At 42.7% G+C, this 17,241-nt stretch overlaps 1 protein-coding gene across 3 annotated transcripts in view; it reads left to right on the top strand.

Moving 5' to 3' along the window:
* Positions 1 to 17,241, top strand: part of LOC120725743 (partitioning defective 3 homolog) — a 340,776-nt gene that overhangs the window by 212,072 nt on the left and 111,463 nt on the right. For all 3 annotated transcript variants that reach the window (XM_040018776.1, XM_040018775.1, XM_040018777.1), the window contains exons 16-17: positions 116 to 302; positions 10,724 to 10,872. In XM_040018776.1, coding sequence (XP_039874710.1) covers positions 116 to 302; positions 10,724 to 10,872 — 336 coding nt within the window. The remainder of the gene's footprint in view (positions 1 to 115; positions 303 to 10,723; positions 10,873 to 17,241) is intronic.

Genomic DNA, 17,241 nt, shown 5'->3' with positions numbered 1-17,241 from the left:
AGTTTAATAAATGGGTCTTGACACAGTTTTGTATTTTATAATTGAAATGAGGCTCAAATATACGCGGTCACACTCCATTTGCTAATCAGTCTCTCCTTGTCCTGGTTTTTCTCAGGTCGCTCCCAGCTCTCTCCGACTGTGAACATGCCACAGGACGACATAGTAATGATCGAAGACGACAGGCCACCCCTGCTCCCTTCCCACCTGTCTGACCAGTCGTCGTCCAGCTCCCATGATGACATGGGTTTTGTGGGAGAAAACCCAGTTCCCTGGATTCATGAGCTGCCCGGACAGAATGAATGGTAAGCTGCAGGTTGTTCTCACTTTGTGGGAAGGTCGGCTGAATTATTTATGGCTTGATGGACTTCAGACGGCCCCTTTGTGGGAGAGAGTAGGACAGAGTTTATATGATGTGTAGGCTGGCTAGTTTGTTAGCACAGCCAAAGTCTCCACCGCTGTCTCCACCGCTGAGATTATGTTTACCAGTTAATTATGATTATTTATTTATTTTTTGACCGAATGTGCATGCATTTTCAGCAACTATTTCCCACATTTATTAGATATTGTAATGGTTTTTCCTTGGTAGAAATTGGTAAACGGGACAGTCTTACTGCCGTAACGAACCAGGAAATAAAGTTTTCATATCGTACACCAAGTTCACTGTGGGACAGTAATGACATTCTGCTTTAGGGCTCTGCTTGGAATCCTAAAATATGAGTCTGGGTATAGGTATGTGTGTGTGTGTGTGTGTGTGTGTGTGTGTGTGTTTGTGTCTGTGTGTGTGTGTGTGTGTGAGAGAGAGAGACTGTAATGGAATCAGCAGCAGTAGTCACACAGCAACACTCTTGGGGACCCATATTCTTCTTCCAGCACTCCAACCCTCACCACCTGTGGGATTTTGGCACCCCACTCAGTCTGCAGCCCGACTGGTGCCACCCTCCTGACATATTTCGGCATGTAAATGAGACTTGGATTCTTCAACATTTTCAGAACAACAAGCTCTTAAAGAGTTTAGCTAGATAAGAAGAGGAACCAGCAGACACAAAGGAAAGAAAAGGGGTGAGGGTGTAGAAAAAGGAAAGGCATTTCAACCCTTATATCTGCTTTAAAATAGCCAGTAGTTACTCTAAAATTTCCTGACATTTCCTGAATTGATTGCATTGTTCAGTTACCGGAAATGTATTTCCAAGACATCCAATCATCTTGTAATTCTTGTCGGAATGACAGAGACAAAAGAAATCAGCAACTGCATTTCCACTCACCACTCATTGTTTCTAATTCTTGCATTCTTTCTTTGTTGTTGCTGGTGGGGTTTTTTTTTGTGATGATTGGCTGTTTGAGGCCACATGGATGGATGCAGCAAGTGGCTTGAAGATGATGTTTTTGGCTGCCACAGATAGAGATGCTCTGTCTGTTTCTCTCCTTTTTATTATTATTATTTTTATATCGTTTTCCCTGGAGACTCTCTACCCTCTCACTCTTCTTTTTCTCTCTCTCTGTCTCATTCATTATAAATGACTGGATTTGCTCAGCATGCCTGTTGTGCACGTGATGTCAGAGGTTTGTCATAGTGGATTAGGTCCACAGCGCATGGCTGAAATGCACTCAGGTTTCCTCACACGCTCCCCGTCTATAAACTCACACAAATGCACAACCGCACGCACATATGCACACGCACATGCATGATGTAAGCCCATAAGGCAGGAGTGCGCTATATAGCACTGCCTAGGGTTATTCTGAATAATTCATGTCTCTCTCTCACACACACACAAACACACATCATGCACACATTTTTTTTATGCAAATGCTTACAGCTGCTTAAACGCATCAAGTGTGTATCATCATTCTGACTGACTTACACCCTTTCTCATTTCCCTTTTCAAGTGCCCCCAATATCCCACCAAACACACACGCACACACTTATACACAGAGTTAACAGGCGTATTGAGCCAGCAGGGGATGTGGGTCAGCCAGACTCCAATGTACCGGAACTGTTACTTTTTAATTAAGCTCTGCACCAGTGCTGCCAGGGGTCTATATGCACTGAATATGTATTGTACAGAGCTGTGAAAGTCTCACCTTTGGCTTCCAGTATTATTCAGCCTTCCATCGTCTTGGGAGATGCCTTGCCAAGGCCATACACCTACAGTGAATACACAAAGTGCAAAAAAGGCTGCTTGGCTGATAAAATCATTGTAATTCATGACCTTTCTGTTATTGGTCTTCACTTTTTTCACTTACTGGAATTGAACAAATTCACTTTTGGTGTTTTCTGCTATTTAATTCCCTTTATTCATTTGTTGTTGTTGTTTTTAATCACTTTCACTCTATGTGACTCTGTTCACACACACTAATACATACCAGCTGCTTTGTGAGATTCATTCAAGCTTAGTTTATCTATCAGTCGTTTCTGTTGCTGATTTCAGCCTCTAGGATTTTATAAAAGTACATTCTCAGCTTTCAGTTCAATTCCATTCAGCTCAGTTCAATTCAGTTGTATACATGTTGTCTACATAGCACCCCGACAATCAGACGGCCCCCTTATAAACAAGCATTTGGCGACCATGGGAAGGCAGAACTCCCTTTTAAGAGGAAGAAACCTCCGGCGTAACCAGAGGCAGGGCTGTGGCCCTCAAGATAAATGGTTGGTCATTAAGGAAGATACCCCATCTCATGTATATTGTGATGAAATATTAGAACAACCTGTTATTTCTTTTATTCTTAAAATCACTTGGTACTATTTCCCCATGGTGCATGTTTTGAGTATGTGTGCTTGTCTTTGTTCATATTTTACCGAGTGAAAACGTAAGCCTGTGTTTCCCTCCCTTCATACTTAGTGCTCCCTCAGCGTTTCATCACTTTTACAGGCCTGAAATGAACATAAAATGAGTTGTAAATATTACAACTCTGCGTTTGTAGATCTTAAAATGGTAATGCACAAAGAGCCAAGCTTTTATGTGTTGTTGCTATGTTACAGACCGTTTTATTGCTATGATTGTTACTACTGGCAGTGACGTGTTGCGCTTAGTCAAACTAGATTGGGACTTGAAGTCAGTCACTAGATAAAGTCTGCCCCAAAGTCTAGATAATCTACTGTAAAAGTTCCTTAGAGATGCACTTGACTGAAGCTGCAGCCAGCTGTAGAGATCGGTGTTTGCATTGCTTAAGTCCAAGATGTCAGTGAGCAGGGTTAAAGAGTGTGTGAGCATGATTCAAAGAGTTGATGGAAGCCAGCACGTCTGTCAGGTTCCACTGGGTAAACAAGCGGTTGTAAATTATTACTTTGAATATCTGTGGTCCTGACCTGAAGCAATAACTCCCTAAGCTGTGCCTCCTCCTTCCTTCATTAGTTTGAATCCAAAGCCAAACAGGAAAGGCCATGTCCAAATGATTTACAGCACAACAGATACAAAGAGAGGTTTGATATTACAGCTTTGCACAATAATTTGGATCAGTGCAAAGATGAAAGGGTTTTTTTCTTCCAAACATGGAACAGTGTCAGAGAAATTTTAAAAAAGAAAATGTATTTTAACGTCAGGCTCTTTTAAAGATGCAAATGAATGTTTCTAGTTTCCACCTGGTTTTCATCCCAGAAGTTGACAAAGTGCAGTTGCAGGGTGTGTCTGTAAAAAACGGTCCACTTCTAGTTGTTTTTAAGGGCGCCTTTATACTCCAAATAATGAGCTTGTTGTTGTATAATCTCAAGAACTCTGAAATAAGACATCCAAATTTGCAAAAAATCACATTTTAAGATGTTTTCTTACTGAAGACGCTTTTCAGTCAGTTTCAAAACTAACTGCTTTCTAAAGTGTCCCTGAAAGGTCAAAGGTCACTGCAGCAAAGCCCCAGCAAATAGAAGAAATGCTGCAAAAGCTCACAAGAAAAACCAAAAGTGAAAAACCTTCCAGTGAGACAATAATGTGACGGAACAGCTAGGGGACAAGCTAACAGCTAAACGGCTAATAGCAACATGTATCTACAGTATTACATGACCCATGTGATTAAAACACACATTACCTGCATCTTTTTCTCCCTCACAGCACAGAAGAATCCTCTGCTTCTTTTAAGTCTTAGTGCAATCCTTCGCATGTTTTGGTTTCTATCTCTTCGGAAGCTGTTCCCTAAAAACACTTCCACTGTGGGGGTTTTTTGCAAGATTTTTTTTTTTACTTCCTTTGTGTTTCATTCAGTTTCTGTTGTGTTTTATGTGCTTTTGCAGTGTTTTTCTTTGTTGCTGGTGTTTTCTTATGTTGCATTGTATTTGACCTCTTAGGGCCACCGTAGCTTAGAGACAATCACAAAGTTTTACTTTTACCTTTGATTCTGTCTGCTCAGCACCATGGGCTACATCTGTGCAAATCTGTATAAATACTGCTCCTTCACAGTAATCCTTCCCTTCGGTCCTTCGTGAAATCCTCACTGAGGATGCATTCAGCTGCGTCCTTCAGAAGCAAAAGTACCAGTTCTTAAAAGTACTCACATGTTCATATTGCAGTGTAGCATGGGAAGAAATCAAAATAAAAGACTGTGCTTGGGAGAAGACAAGTGCTCAAATCATCTTCTTGAAGATGAGTCTCTGTGAGAGAATGCAAATTTCTCTCCTCCTAACAATAAAAGCTTCCTGTTTCCACAGTGATTTGGTTTTTAGTTATTTAGCTCCTCATTAACCCACCTCTATTTCTCACACTAAATGTAACTGACTCTAATAATAAATCAAAGTATAATAAAGTATTCATGACAAGTATTCAACTTGTCAAGAAATGAAATGTAACAGGTGGCAAAAGTAATGCTTGTAACAGCTTATCAACACTTTTGCCTTTAATTACAAGATATTATAGTATATACTGCATTTTATGTTTAAAATTTAACTTTTCCCCATAAAGGCCGTTGTGTGTTAAATGCCCAACTTTGAAAGATAACCATTTTTACACGGTAGTACAGTGTTTTGGTCTCTGTGGCTAGTTCCACTTGGATACCCTGTAACTGGGTTCAGTTCTGCTACTTTAAACTGTTGAACTGTAACCCTTGACAGTGTTTACAGTTTAAGAGCTGTTATAATATTATAATTGCCTGGGAAAAAATATGACCAACTGTTTGTCATAGTTTGTCCAAGAAGTTCATTCAGCAGTTTTTACCACTCAACCTCAAAGGCTTGGGGTGTTGTCATCACCCCGGCGGGTGGGTGGCTAGGTGGGCGATGTGGACACCAAAATTCATGAATATGATAACTCGAGAACTAAGTGATGTATGATTTTCAAAGTGACACCACAATTGCATCTCCTTGGATCTTTTTTATTTGAATACCGGTGATATTACACATTATAAGGTCAGAGGTCAGATTTTCTGAACATCTTGCGAACACGTTAACTCAAGAAGGTCACCAGCACAAGTCACGTAGGATTTTCAAATTTATAGGTGTACTTACTAAGAGCTACTAAGTGGTGGCACTGGCAGCCAACAGTTTTTGGCAATTGAAATCTTAGCATTTAAATTTGTGTGTTACTAATAATCTGATATCTCAGTCTCTTCATTGCCCCCGTTAAACCTTCTTATCTAAATAACATAATTTTGTCTCATTTCTGTGCCCAGATGCCAGTAAAGATTCAAAATAAAGCTACTGGAGTTCAAAAACTAATGACTGGTGTTACAGTGCCTACGTCCATTTTCTATATACAACTTGGAATTAAATATTAAACCCTGGGTTTCATGGAACACCAATTTGCGGGGTTACCTGCCACTACAAGTTATTTTAAAATAATAATAACTAGTATCACAGATGCAGACTTATTCAAAATTACCCGTCAATTTCTCACTTGGACCGTTAGGGGCACTGTCACAACACTAATCTACACAAGACTACCGTGTCTGCCCTCGTCCTGCTTTGGACCTCAGCCTGGGTACGGCTGACAGAGTGGAAGATGGGTGTCAATTCTCATTAAGCGGAGAGAGAAGAGAAACGGACAGCAAGAGCGACGGAGAGGAAGCATGAGAGCGAGAGAGAGACAACTAGACTGTGTCCTTCTCTGTCTTTGTGAGATGTCACAGGTGGAAACATCATTTCCCAGGCAGCTCCGAAACACTCTGTCAAGCAGCAAGGATGGAGAAGGACTCCAGACAAGCGTACCCACACATCCATTTTTCACACCCGCAAATACACACAGCCGTGCCGGTGCTCTCAGTCTCACGAGTGTTTAGATACACATTGGCTGGTAAACAATTTCGCAAATTAACATATAAAGTGGAAACGGTTCGCGCGGACACGAACAAACAAACTTTGCAGGCGGACTGCCTACTTCGGTTGACTCCCTAATAGTCTCTGTCATCAGCAGTGTAACTAAGGATCACAAGTGCTCTGTTAAGCACATGTTTTTCCCATCAAACTATCAGCATAACTACATATAAATGCAAACAGCCCTGCAGCACAGGCGTGGATGCATTCACACACAATTTCACTAATCTCAAATTTCCATTTAAGTTGGTAGTGACTTAAAGGCCAGACGGCTCACACACTCACACAGCTTCACAGCATATTTGGACCTTTTTTTCTTTAAATGCTATCATTCCCTTCTAGATTTATGAATACGGTGAATATGTCTCATTTCTGTGCCCTCCCTTCACCGACTTCCTGCATCGCACACTCTGTGTCTGTGTGCGACCTGCTCTGTGTCACTGTGACAGGAGTGCAGCTAACCTAGCCTGCGCACGCACCAAAATATATCTTTGCCCGGTCCTTGTCAGTCGTCGTCGTGTACGAGCAGACCGGAGCAGTCCATCTAGCCAAACTCAATTAAAAGCTTCGTAAACCAGTCAGGGAAAGAATGAGAGGGTCAGCACAGGAGGGAGCAGACGGACAAAGAGGTCTTAATTGATCTTGTTCTCTCTCTCTCTGCCTCTCTCAGCAACTTCATCACAATTAAAAGGGAATTACGGCAAATCGCAGGTGCAGCTGCTCCGCTGTGTGGCACTGATCGAACCGCGCTGTCTTACAGTTTTTATATCCGCGTTTAAAGTCTGATGATTTATGTGTGCAATTAAGCGAGTGAAGCAAAAGCAGCTATATGAGACATCCCTTGTTAAAATCCACTTGCGTTTAAGAAATAAACAAAATAAAAGTAATCTCGTATTTCACCTTTCTTTTCTACTAGCCAGTATTTGGACTGTCTGGTGTCCACTGGTGCACATGCTAGGAAAACAAACCTCTGCACCAACTTCTCATGCAGGACTTCATACAGTGATTGAAGGCAGCTCCAAGCTCCCCGACTCAGCTATGCATCCAAGCAGTCAACTGAATCGCCCTCCTCAAACCTCAGAATAACCATTTCAGAAGCACCTTGCTGGGCATTGCTCTCCACCTCTTGCCCCCTCTCCAAGGCGCTGAAACTAATACAAAGAACCCCACCCGGTCAGACTTAGCTGCACTAAGAAGTAGTAGAAACTTAACTCTTTGGGGTCAGTTTGAAACACAAGTGAAAAAGGTTTGAGTAAAAGAAAGAGAGGAAGTTTGAAAAGAAACAGTGTCACCAGGGTAATTGTGAGCGCAGAGGGCTTTTAACACACGCCGCTTAGCAACGAGGCCAATGTGCAGTTTGACACGTTCAACTTCCTGCGAGGAAGTAAGGAGTGATGTAAAATGTAAGTTAAAGCTGTGGATTTGCCTGTGAGCAATCCTCAGCGCTGTTTAATTTTAGATGATGGGAGCACTTTGAATGGGAGGAAAGCAGTAAGTAATGTTCTTACTATAGTGATCATAGCATGTGTATGCATATAATTCTGTATGTACCCTATTTCCCCCATTAACGGATGGACCAAATGAAATGAACATCGACAGGCAAAAAAAACATTCATTATGGATCTCATTATAATTTTTTTGAATTCTGTGACTGGAATTTTGTTTGAGTCACTGCTAAATACAAAATAAAGAATCTGAAAAACCACTAATGTATCATGTAGCATCTGTCTAAATACAGTCCAGAGACGTGGACTGGCTCGATGGTCTGAAGAAGGAAGTGTGCCATTCTTTAGACGACCGAATTCATCTTCTAATTGGCCACGCTGTATTTTTCACTTTCAAATCCTGTTTAATATTGAATATCTAAGGTAGCTTTTCCAGTGGGAATGCAGTATGGGTCTCAGCTTCACAGGCTCAACCAGTCAGAGCTGACTAAACTAGAGTTTTGAGCTTAAGAAGCATCTTAAACAAGGACATAGTTTTTGAAAGCCACATCTCATTGATGACCACTCTGTAATTCATACATGTACAGATGAGGACTGATTAGCCTCCCTATGAAAACCTTATTCTTAAAACCATTTCCAAACTGCTCTTAACCAAAACAAGGAGTCTGAAACACAGCTTTGGTTCTTCACCAGGTGCGCCGTATGTCTTAGATCGTTATCGGGTTGGAAGACAAAACGATGACCCAGACCCGGTTTTACTGCTGACTACTTTGATTTCTTTCAAAATCTTCACATATCCATCTTTCATCATAATTCCTTCTACCTTGATGAGATTCCCAGTTCCTGTCACACTGAAGCGTTCCCCCAGCATAATCCTCCCACCGCCATGTTTCGCTATGGGGACGATGTCAGGCCAGCTTTTCCGGGTTGATAATAATATTGACACTTGCCATTTTTGCTAATAATTTTGTCCCCATCTTTATACTTTCATTAGCAGCTGTAAACCTTTGTGTTAGTTTACAGTGAAAAAAACAAAACATGTTCTGGCGAGAATGACGCGTGAGGTTTTAGATGCTTTAATTGGCTCTGAATAGAGTATATATAAAAAGATGTGAAGTCTACACGTGCCTTCAGCCCAAGATAGTTTAAACCTGTGATGAAGATTCAAACTCAGGAACTGCTTGGCTGCTGGTCATCGCCACCTCTTTAAATAGTTATGGCTTCTGAGACCTGAGGTGCAGGTTCCAACAGCAGGTACCCTTAGCTTAAAAAGCAGTTCAGAGCAGCACAGTTGCCGCTTCTCTTCAGGTTACCCTAGATCCACATGCTAGGCATTTAGTCACTGCTCCGTATGTGCCAAAGTAAATCAGAGATGGTGCTAAAATGGGCAGCAGCTTAAACCAACAGCTCTGGCCTCCAGCTAAGTGAATTTACACCACCCGCTCAGCTGCTCCCTCTTAACTTCGCTCTTTCTTCGCGCAGATTTCTCACTATTTTTGCTCCAAAAAAGCTGCGTGCCCTTTTTGTCCCAGCTGCTAGTTTCTTTAATTGCTCTCACAAATCTTAGTGTGGTCGTCAGTTCTCTGTACCTGAGTGACGGCCCCTGTGTGATTCCCACCTGCTGGTTTCTCACTTTCACCTATGTTGCCTCCATTTGCAACTTAGCTCCATAACCCAATACCAGTGAGAGTAAATGAAATCTAAATTCAGGGTGAAAATGCATCCTTTCCTGTCTGCACAGCCTCAGTCACGCTCCGACACATGACATTTGCAGAGACAGAAAAAAACAGGCCATACTCGCCCTTTTTTTTTCTTCTTTTTTTTTGCGGGGCTCAGAATGATGAGAGGAGGAAAAAGCGAGGGATGATGTATAAATGAATAATACATCTGTGCTGTCATTCTTCTGTTCCTGCTCCACCTCCCTCTCTTCCTGTGTCATCTGGAGATGGTCCTGCGAGACAGTCTGATCTTAGTTGGGATTGTCAGGTATGGTTGACGGTAAAGCAACACATTGACGCCAGCCCCCTCTGCGACACATTGAAGCAGCTCTCTTGTTAAGTGGGGTTGACGACCTAAATAAGAATTGTTTACATGGAAACGAGTGCAGGCACGCCTGCAGTTAGCTGATATTCCAAATACCGAGGACTGCTTGAAGTAGCATCTGCTCCAAGAGGATACGTTTACAAATATCTACTTCCTCACTACTCCTGAAGTTACATAGTTGCAGTTACAGCTTTCAACTTTGCATAAAAGCTCCACAAATCCAAAGAAATGTGATTATTTGATGAAAATTCTGCTGTTATTTAAACGTTCGTGTACGAGCACCATGTGAACAAAAGAAATGGCTGCATGTAGCATTTATTAGATTTCACTGATGCTGCATCCCTACCTTCCATCTGCCCTGAAATTGCAAAGCGCTTCTCACCTAATTGTAAATGCACGTCCCTGCATGCAAATGCCAGTGTCCGCCTCTCTCGACCTCCTTTCCCTGCTCCCATCCGATTTTCAATTAAGATCCAGACAAAGATAGAGGATCTCAAACGGAGTGTGCTGCAGTGGGATGGGCCTTGCTGCTGCTCCAGACGTCCTGGAGGAGGGCGTTATTTGAGTGGCCGTGACCCCAGAGAACCCTCACCTTACCTGGGGTATTATACGCATCTAGGCCAAGGCCCTGCCTCCCACTTGTGGTGTGTCCTGAACCCACTAAGCATACGTGTAGGTGTCCTTGATGAGGAAAGGCTTTGAAATGAAAGGTGTGTGTGTGTGTGTGTGCATATTGAATGTCGATGGTCATTATCTGATAGCAAAGGGGTATTTTAGGCTGAGGTCTGGGGTTGTGTGAATATTAATAGGACGATTTTATTTCTCAGTCTTATCATCAGGATGTCTCCTGGCCATGTAAGTGCAACTTAATGCACTGTGTAGATGACTGAAAAAATGTGTCTTCAATAGAATTATCTCCAGATGAAAAGAGTGACTCTACACTTCCCAGTATCTAATACTTCTACTTCTTTTTGTCCCTCTGTCTTTTTTTCCTATCAAACTGTAGTTCACTCAGTCCGGACGCAGACCCTGGCACTTCATTCCAGAGGGAGGGGTATGGTCGCCAGAGTATGTCGGAAAAGCGCACGAAGCAGTACGAGAATCCTGCACAGCTGGAGATCATCAAGTCTCGCAAGTCCAAGAGCATGGATTTAGGCAAGTGCTAATCCCGAACCATCACACAAACACACATCTACAGGGAAAAGTTTGACAACCTGGGGAATGGACTACACTTACTGTATTTCCTGCCTTCTTGTCTTAGCAGTTTCCCTTTTTGCACATCTTCTCTCTCTCACACACACACCAGGGCCACCAGAGCTGACTTGGATCATGTTTCAAATTTATTGTCTTGCCCATGGACTCTTTGGCAAAAGGACAGGAGAAAGCAGGACTGCTGTGTTTATGTACAAAGGGCCGATTTGTCCATCACCAGAAACCTGTATTTTCCTGAGCCTGTGGCGGTTACCTGTCAGTGTCAGTGTCCTGCTAAATGACAAAATATTATTTTCCTTTCTTTTGCATGATTTAGTCCAACAGCATGCATGTCAGTATATGCCAGAAAATACTGGTAGCTTAATAGTTAGTGTGCAGATATGATCATACGTTCAATCTTGTCTCTGCAACAAGTTAATGGATTTTTTTCTAAGCCTAATTTCAGGCAGATTACTGATATAACACAAAAGTAAATTCACCTCATGTACTACTTTTTTCTTTTGAGCAAGAAGTGTTTTTCTGGTTTGGCATCCTAAGCTTGGCCGTACAAAGAAAACAATCCTCTACCTTGTGATGACTGCGTGTCTCCTTTCAATTTTTTCCCCACTCAGCACGGCTAATCTGGAGGTTTGTTTGCAGTAAACAAACCTCCAGATTGTTCATTGTCACTCAGTGCTCCTTTCACCTGCTGGACACCTCAAACGCATCTTGAACTTGTGACTCCTCAAACACTTGCTGCTCACTTTATCCTGCTTACCTCAGTAAATGCACTTTCAAAAACAGTAATACACACACAGTCACTTCAGTCCTGTCCAGCCACCACCTCTCCTCTTTTGGCCTCCATTTCCCATGGCCCTTTGTCCAGTGGACCATGGATAAAAACACAAGCGCAAGTGCACAATGCTTAGTGATGGGAGAGCCAGTCAGATGCAGGCCTACACAAACACGCACTGGGCAAGCACACTCTCAAACAGACAAACTGTATCCAGGGAAGAAGATGGTGTGAACTCCAAGCTTCTCCCGCTGAGACTGAAGCAGACGCTGCCTTCTCTCGGATCACTGACTAATCACAACAGATAACAGCCAACTCTTTTCCACATGGAGCCCAGAGACCTGTAGAAATCTTTGACTCGCCCACAGACTGGTGCAGGTCTGGGCCACTGCACCGAGCTCTGTGGGGTCTAGATCCTTTGTAATACCTTCTGTCCACCATTGAAACTTTTCTACAAACACAAAGTTCGGGAGAAGAAAACTGTCAGCCATCGGATGGGTTTTGTTCAGCAGTTAGTTGGCCTGAAATGGTTTCCATTAAGTTCTCAGTGTTTAAAATATAATTGGATATTACTGAGGACAGGAAGCGAGTAGAACGGAAGGGATGCTGAGATAAGGCTTTGATGGTGTTCTCATCATTGCAAATGCACATGTTATCAATGAGTTTAATCAAAAAAGCTTCTTAATTGTTTCAAAGTGGAGTCTTTGCGTGTTTGTTTGTGCATTGGATTAGCTGTAAACTACAGCTTTTCTTTCTTTCTTTTTTTTTTAACAAAGATCCTGATTAATGTACTCATAAGACGGCGCCTCACACATTCGAGATAACCAGTGTAATTGATCTTTTACAAATCTCTGTTACTGCTGCATTATTTCTTTATCAAGATCCCTCTGTGTCTGTGCGCGGGCGTGCCTGTGGTTTTTATTACATGAAATTCAAAAAAACTACCCCCCCCCCCCAAAAAAAAAAAAAATCATCCCCTTCCCCTTTCACTGGGCCCAATTGAGTTTATGAAATATCCAGCTGACAGAAATCCTTGCCAATACAAAATCATAATCCATCGATGAGAATATCACAGTGTTCAGATGGTTCAGGGAAATAACAAACTTATTCCAGTCATAATAACTCTTGTAGCTGACGTGGTTTCCCCACAAGAAAAATTCAGTCCTATTTCAGTCAATAGATGAAACACAAGCGCTAGACTTAACGTTTGAAATGAAATACACATGGTTTGTGATTTGGCACGTGCCCAGTCACCGCACTTCCATTTATCTCAGAGGAAGACGCTGCTATGCTATCATGCTCAGGGCGATCGTGGCTCAAGAGTTGGGCGTTCGCCTTGTAATCGGAAGGTTGCCGGTTCGAGCCCCGGCTTGGACAGTCTTGGTCGTTGTGTCCTTGGGCAAGACACTTCACCCGTTGCCTACTGGTGGTGGTCAGAGGGCCTGGTGGCGCCAGTGTCCGGCAGCCTCGCCTCTGTCAGTGCGCCCCAGGGTGGCTGTGGCTACAATGTAGCTTGCCATCACCAGTGTGTGAATGTGTGTGTGGATGACTGGATATGTAAAGTGCTTTGGGGTCCTTAGGGACTAGTAAAGCGCTATACAAATACAGGCCATTTATTCACTGCTATGCTATCATGCTTATTCTTTTTCTGAAATAATTACATGAAAGCTGCCCAATGCAAAAACGACCTCTGGGTATTGTGCGAGTAGATCTGAAAATGAAGTGAGCCAAAGAAAGTAGTGCCAGCGCTCTCCCTTAAGCCATGCCTTCGCCACACAGCTGGACATTAGAACTTAGCTCAGCTAGCAGGTGTAAGAATACCGCTCTGCTTTCCCAATAGCGCACTAATAAAGCCGCTCTCTGCTTTCAAATTACTCAGAGGAATAAAAAAAAAGTAGTTAACACGCTCAAGAACGCTATTCCCTACTGACTTACATTTTATTCCGTCACTAGGTATTTTTCCCTCCTTTTAATCATGTTCCAGCTGCTCCCAAATCTCATCAGCAGATGGATTTCATGACTTTGAAACCCATCATTGTTGAAATATGCTAAACGGGTCGGACACCCTGCAGTTCAATCCCATTTAAATGGGGAATAAAATTGAGTGAGAGAAGAAAAGGGAAGAAAGCGACGTGAGGTGTCGGCGCTGGCGCTGGCAGTGAGACGTTAGCACATGCCGGACACTTTACCTCGTGATGGACGGCTCCTTCATGAAGTGTAAGACCTGCTCCTCTTGCTTTGTGTCTGCGCTTCACTTTCTTATTTCTTTGTGTGCGTTTCATGACGTTGTGCAGACTGCACTAATGTTTGTTTGGTCCTTTTAAGAGTAGCACAGTGCGACAAGAACTTGAGCAGAGATAAGCTCTGTGCCCTGCCGCCGCTAATGAGGTCAACCGATATGATGTTCGGTTCCATCCACGGGTCAGTAATAGAGATCGGAAGAGCAGTCCCACTCTTATCCCATAACTAGCTCATAACCAGCCATTATTGGATTTGTGATCTCAGCCCCCTTCAGATGCATATAACCGAGGGTGCTGTTTGAGCTAATTTCAGCGTGATCAAAAGGGTTTTTTTCTGGTGCTGAAAGGGAGTTGAATGGCAGTGAATAGAGGCTTGGTAACTAATTTGGGAACCTGTGCCATTGTGCTCGTTCTGCAGTGCAAATGACTGAAGAAAACACTCATTACTCCATGAGATGTGAAGGGCTGCATGGAGCCTGGCAATGCAGTAGCATTTGCAATAGAAAGATGTTCATTGGCAGGTTGGCCTCTTCAGCTTCTGCAATTGATCCATCACAGCCAGGTTGGTTTGAATGAGGCTGAATAAAACAGAGTGCAATCACTCCATTAAACTGACACAGGATGAAATGATGACTGAATCTTGACCACTAATTAACATAGTTGTTGTTTTTAGGGAGTATTTGAACAAAACAAGAATCTAATGTGTGCCTAAACTGGGTATTTCAGTGTATTTCAAATTAAATTAAATTCAGTAATTCAGTTTTATTTTTATGCATTAGCACAAATCACAGCAATAGTTATTTCAAGCCCTTACTATAAACTTTATCAGAAAGGAAACACTTTAAATCTAATCTTTAAAGGAGAGAAGGTTTCTGTCTGTCTCCTGAATCCTAATTTGGAGCTTTCATAGAGGAGCCTGAAAGCTGAAGGTCTCTGCCTCCCATTCTACTTTTAAATACCAGAGGAACCACAAGTAAACCAGCAGTCTGAGAGCAAAGCGCTCTCGATAAGCCACATCTCATAGACTACCAAACACATGAGTGGAGACTTTCCTTGTAGAAAGCTGGCAGCCGATCCAGTCGCAGATAGGCCAGTGGTAGTAAATGACAACCTGGCAGATGTTTTTATGCTTACTGTAATTGTGAATATCTGTTCCAGCCAAGTCTACCACTAATCCAGTGAATTTCCAGTCTTGCCAGTAGAGTTGTCAGCTTCTTTAAATGTAGGAAAAGTACTCTACACTGAACGATGATAAACAAACCCCCCAAAAAATTCACTGGATTTCCTTGAAGCCTGAAAAGTGCACATCAAAATATCCAGCATCCTTAATTGAGATGTTAACCAAGTCCGGCTCATAATGATTTCCTGTGACATATGCTGAGCGTGTGGAGGACGTCCTCTGTCGGGCTAATGGTCCACAACTGGCAGAGACATAATAGCGTAGCTGACCCAGCGACGCCTCACTTCCACTGGGATACCTGGACGTGGCCTTCCTCTGACCATCTTGGAGGTTATTTTTAACATAATTACCCTTTTACCACCCTCCTTAAAGCCCCGACACTCTGAATAAATTATGTGTAATGGAGCCCCTGTCTGTACACAGATCTTTACATGCAAGGGTCCGTGGTGAATAATGGCTGCAAAGCATAGTTTTTAGCTGCTCTAATTATACCATGGGCTTCTGTCCCTGTAATAACCACCACTGATTTATTCATGAAGTTTGCCACACTGCCCCTTTAACGTTTAATGGCAATGGATCTTCTCCAATTAACTGTCCTTGCCCTTAATCTGGCTAAAGTACGCAGCACGCGGGCCAGGTTTGTTTGCAACCAGGTGCACTTTCACCCCATTTAGTCTGATTGTCTTTCTCTTTGTGTATTTCATTTTGATGATTTTCATTTCTCCTCCAGACGTGCAGGGAGTGGCAAACTCGTGTCTGTATGCAGTTGGGGAAATATGTATTTTCATTCCTCTGAATAAGAAGGAGATGAGGAGCAGAGCACCGAGGTTTCTGTTGTGTGATAGGAATCACATAATAGATTGGCACACAGAGAGCTGTCCGTCAAACCCTCCCAGGAGAGAGCCGGGGCTGCTTCTGATGAAAACAAAGGCAGGTTTGAGGCAGTTGGGTCGGTGGGCAAAAACCGTCTCTTTGCCTCGCTCTCCCGTTCTCTTTGTCTCCGCGCTTTTCTCAGTTAACCGCCGCGCCGATGAGAAACAATGGCGAGCAGGACTGCGGCGCGGAATACCAAGCAGGAGGATAATTCCCTGTTTCCGAGTACAGCAGATGTCATTTTTGTTCCCTTGAACTGTTGCATCCCGTGCAGGTCTAACTTGCAATCCCATTGTGTCAGCCATGCACCCTGGCATCTGTGTGTCCGTCGTTGGCAGGCTTTAATGCTTAAGCCTCAAAAAAAGAAAAAAATCCAACTTTACATGGCATTTGTACTGGATTGATTGAGTTTTATCCTCAAAGGATGAAACACTCCATCATTTTTCTGTCATGCTGTTTCTGTGCCTATGCTTTCTTATAATGAATTTTTTTTACTTCAGGCCGTCCTCTCTTGTCCTTTGCAGGATGAAATTGCTTCTTCAAACGAATTAGATGATTTTTGGTCTTGTAAGTCTGTTTATGCTTTCCTGGCATTGATATTTGTCATGCTAATAAAATGGACCCACCTCCACTGAGAAACTAAAAAGTAAAATGAATCTTTGGCTGCTGCTACCAGAGAACTTTTGACCTCCTAGACATTTGTAGCGTGCAGTAAAGTTTCATTTTACTGTCCTATGCAGCATAAAAGACATATGAGATCTCCTCACTAAGTAGGATGCAAAATTATATGATTGATGCTTGAGTGAGTGTAGGTTCTCATGGGACTGAGCACTTTCATTAAATTTGGCAAGGAGAGAGGAGAAATGGTATGGTCACTGGTCTGGAAGCCACCATTGGCAAACAGATGAGCTTTTAGCCTGTGTGTCTTGTCTGACTTTAGATCTATAGCTGCTACGGATGAGGGGGAAGCACTCATACTCTCACTAAGGGTTCATTGGTAGCAAATGCAGCAGAAACAGGGATGACCCTTTGACCCAAAAGATACTACATGTAACATAACTTACTCCTTTTAAAACAAGTCCCATGCAACTAATACGCTATACTAACAAAAGTATTCACTTGTCTGCCTTCGCATGGATATGAACTTCAGTGACCTCCCATTATTAATCCATAGGGTTTAATGTAATGTTGACCCACCCTTTACAGCTATAACAGCCTCAAGTCTTCTGGGAACAACCTCCAAAAGG

This window comes from Simochromis diagramma, unplaced genomic scaffold (assembly GCF_900408965.1).
Source record: "Simochromis diagramma unplaced genomic scaffold, fSimDia1.1 OVJJ01000717.1, whole genome shotgun sequence".
Lineage (NCBI taxonomy): Eukaryota > Metazoa > Chordata > Actinopteri > Cichliformes > Cichlidae > Simochromis > Simochromis diagramma.
Note: the sequence above shows the minus strand (reverse complement) of the source record. Positions and strands in the feature narration are given on the sequence as shown.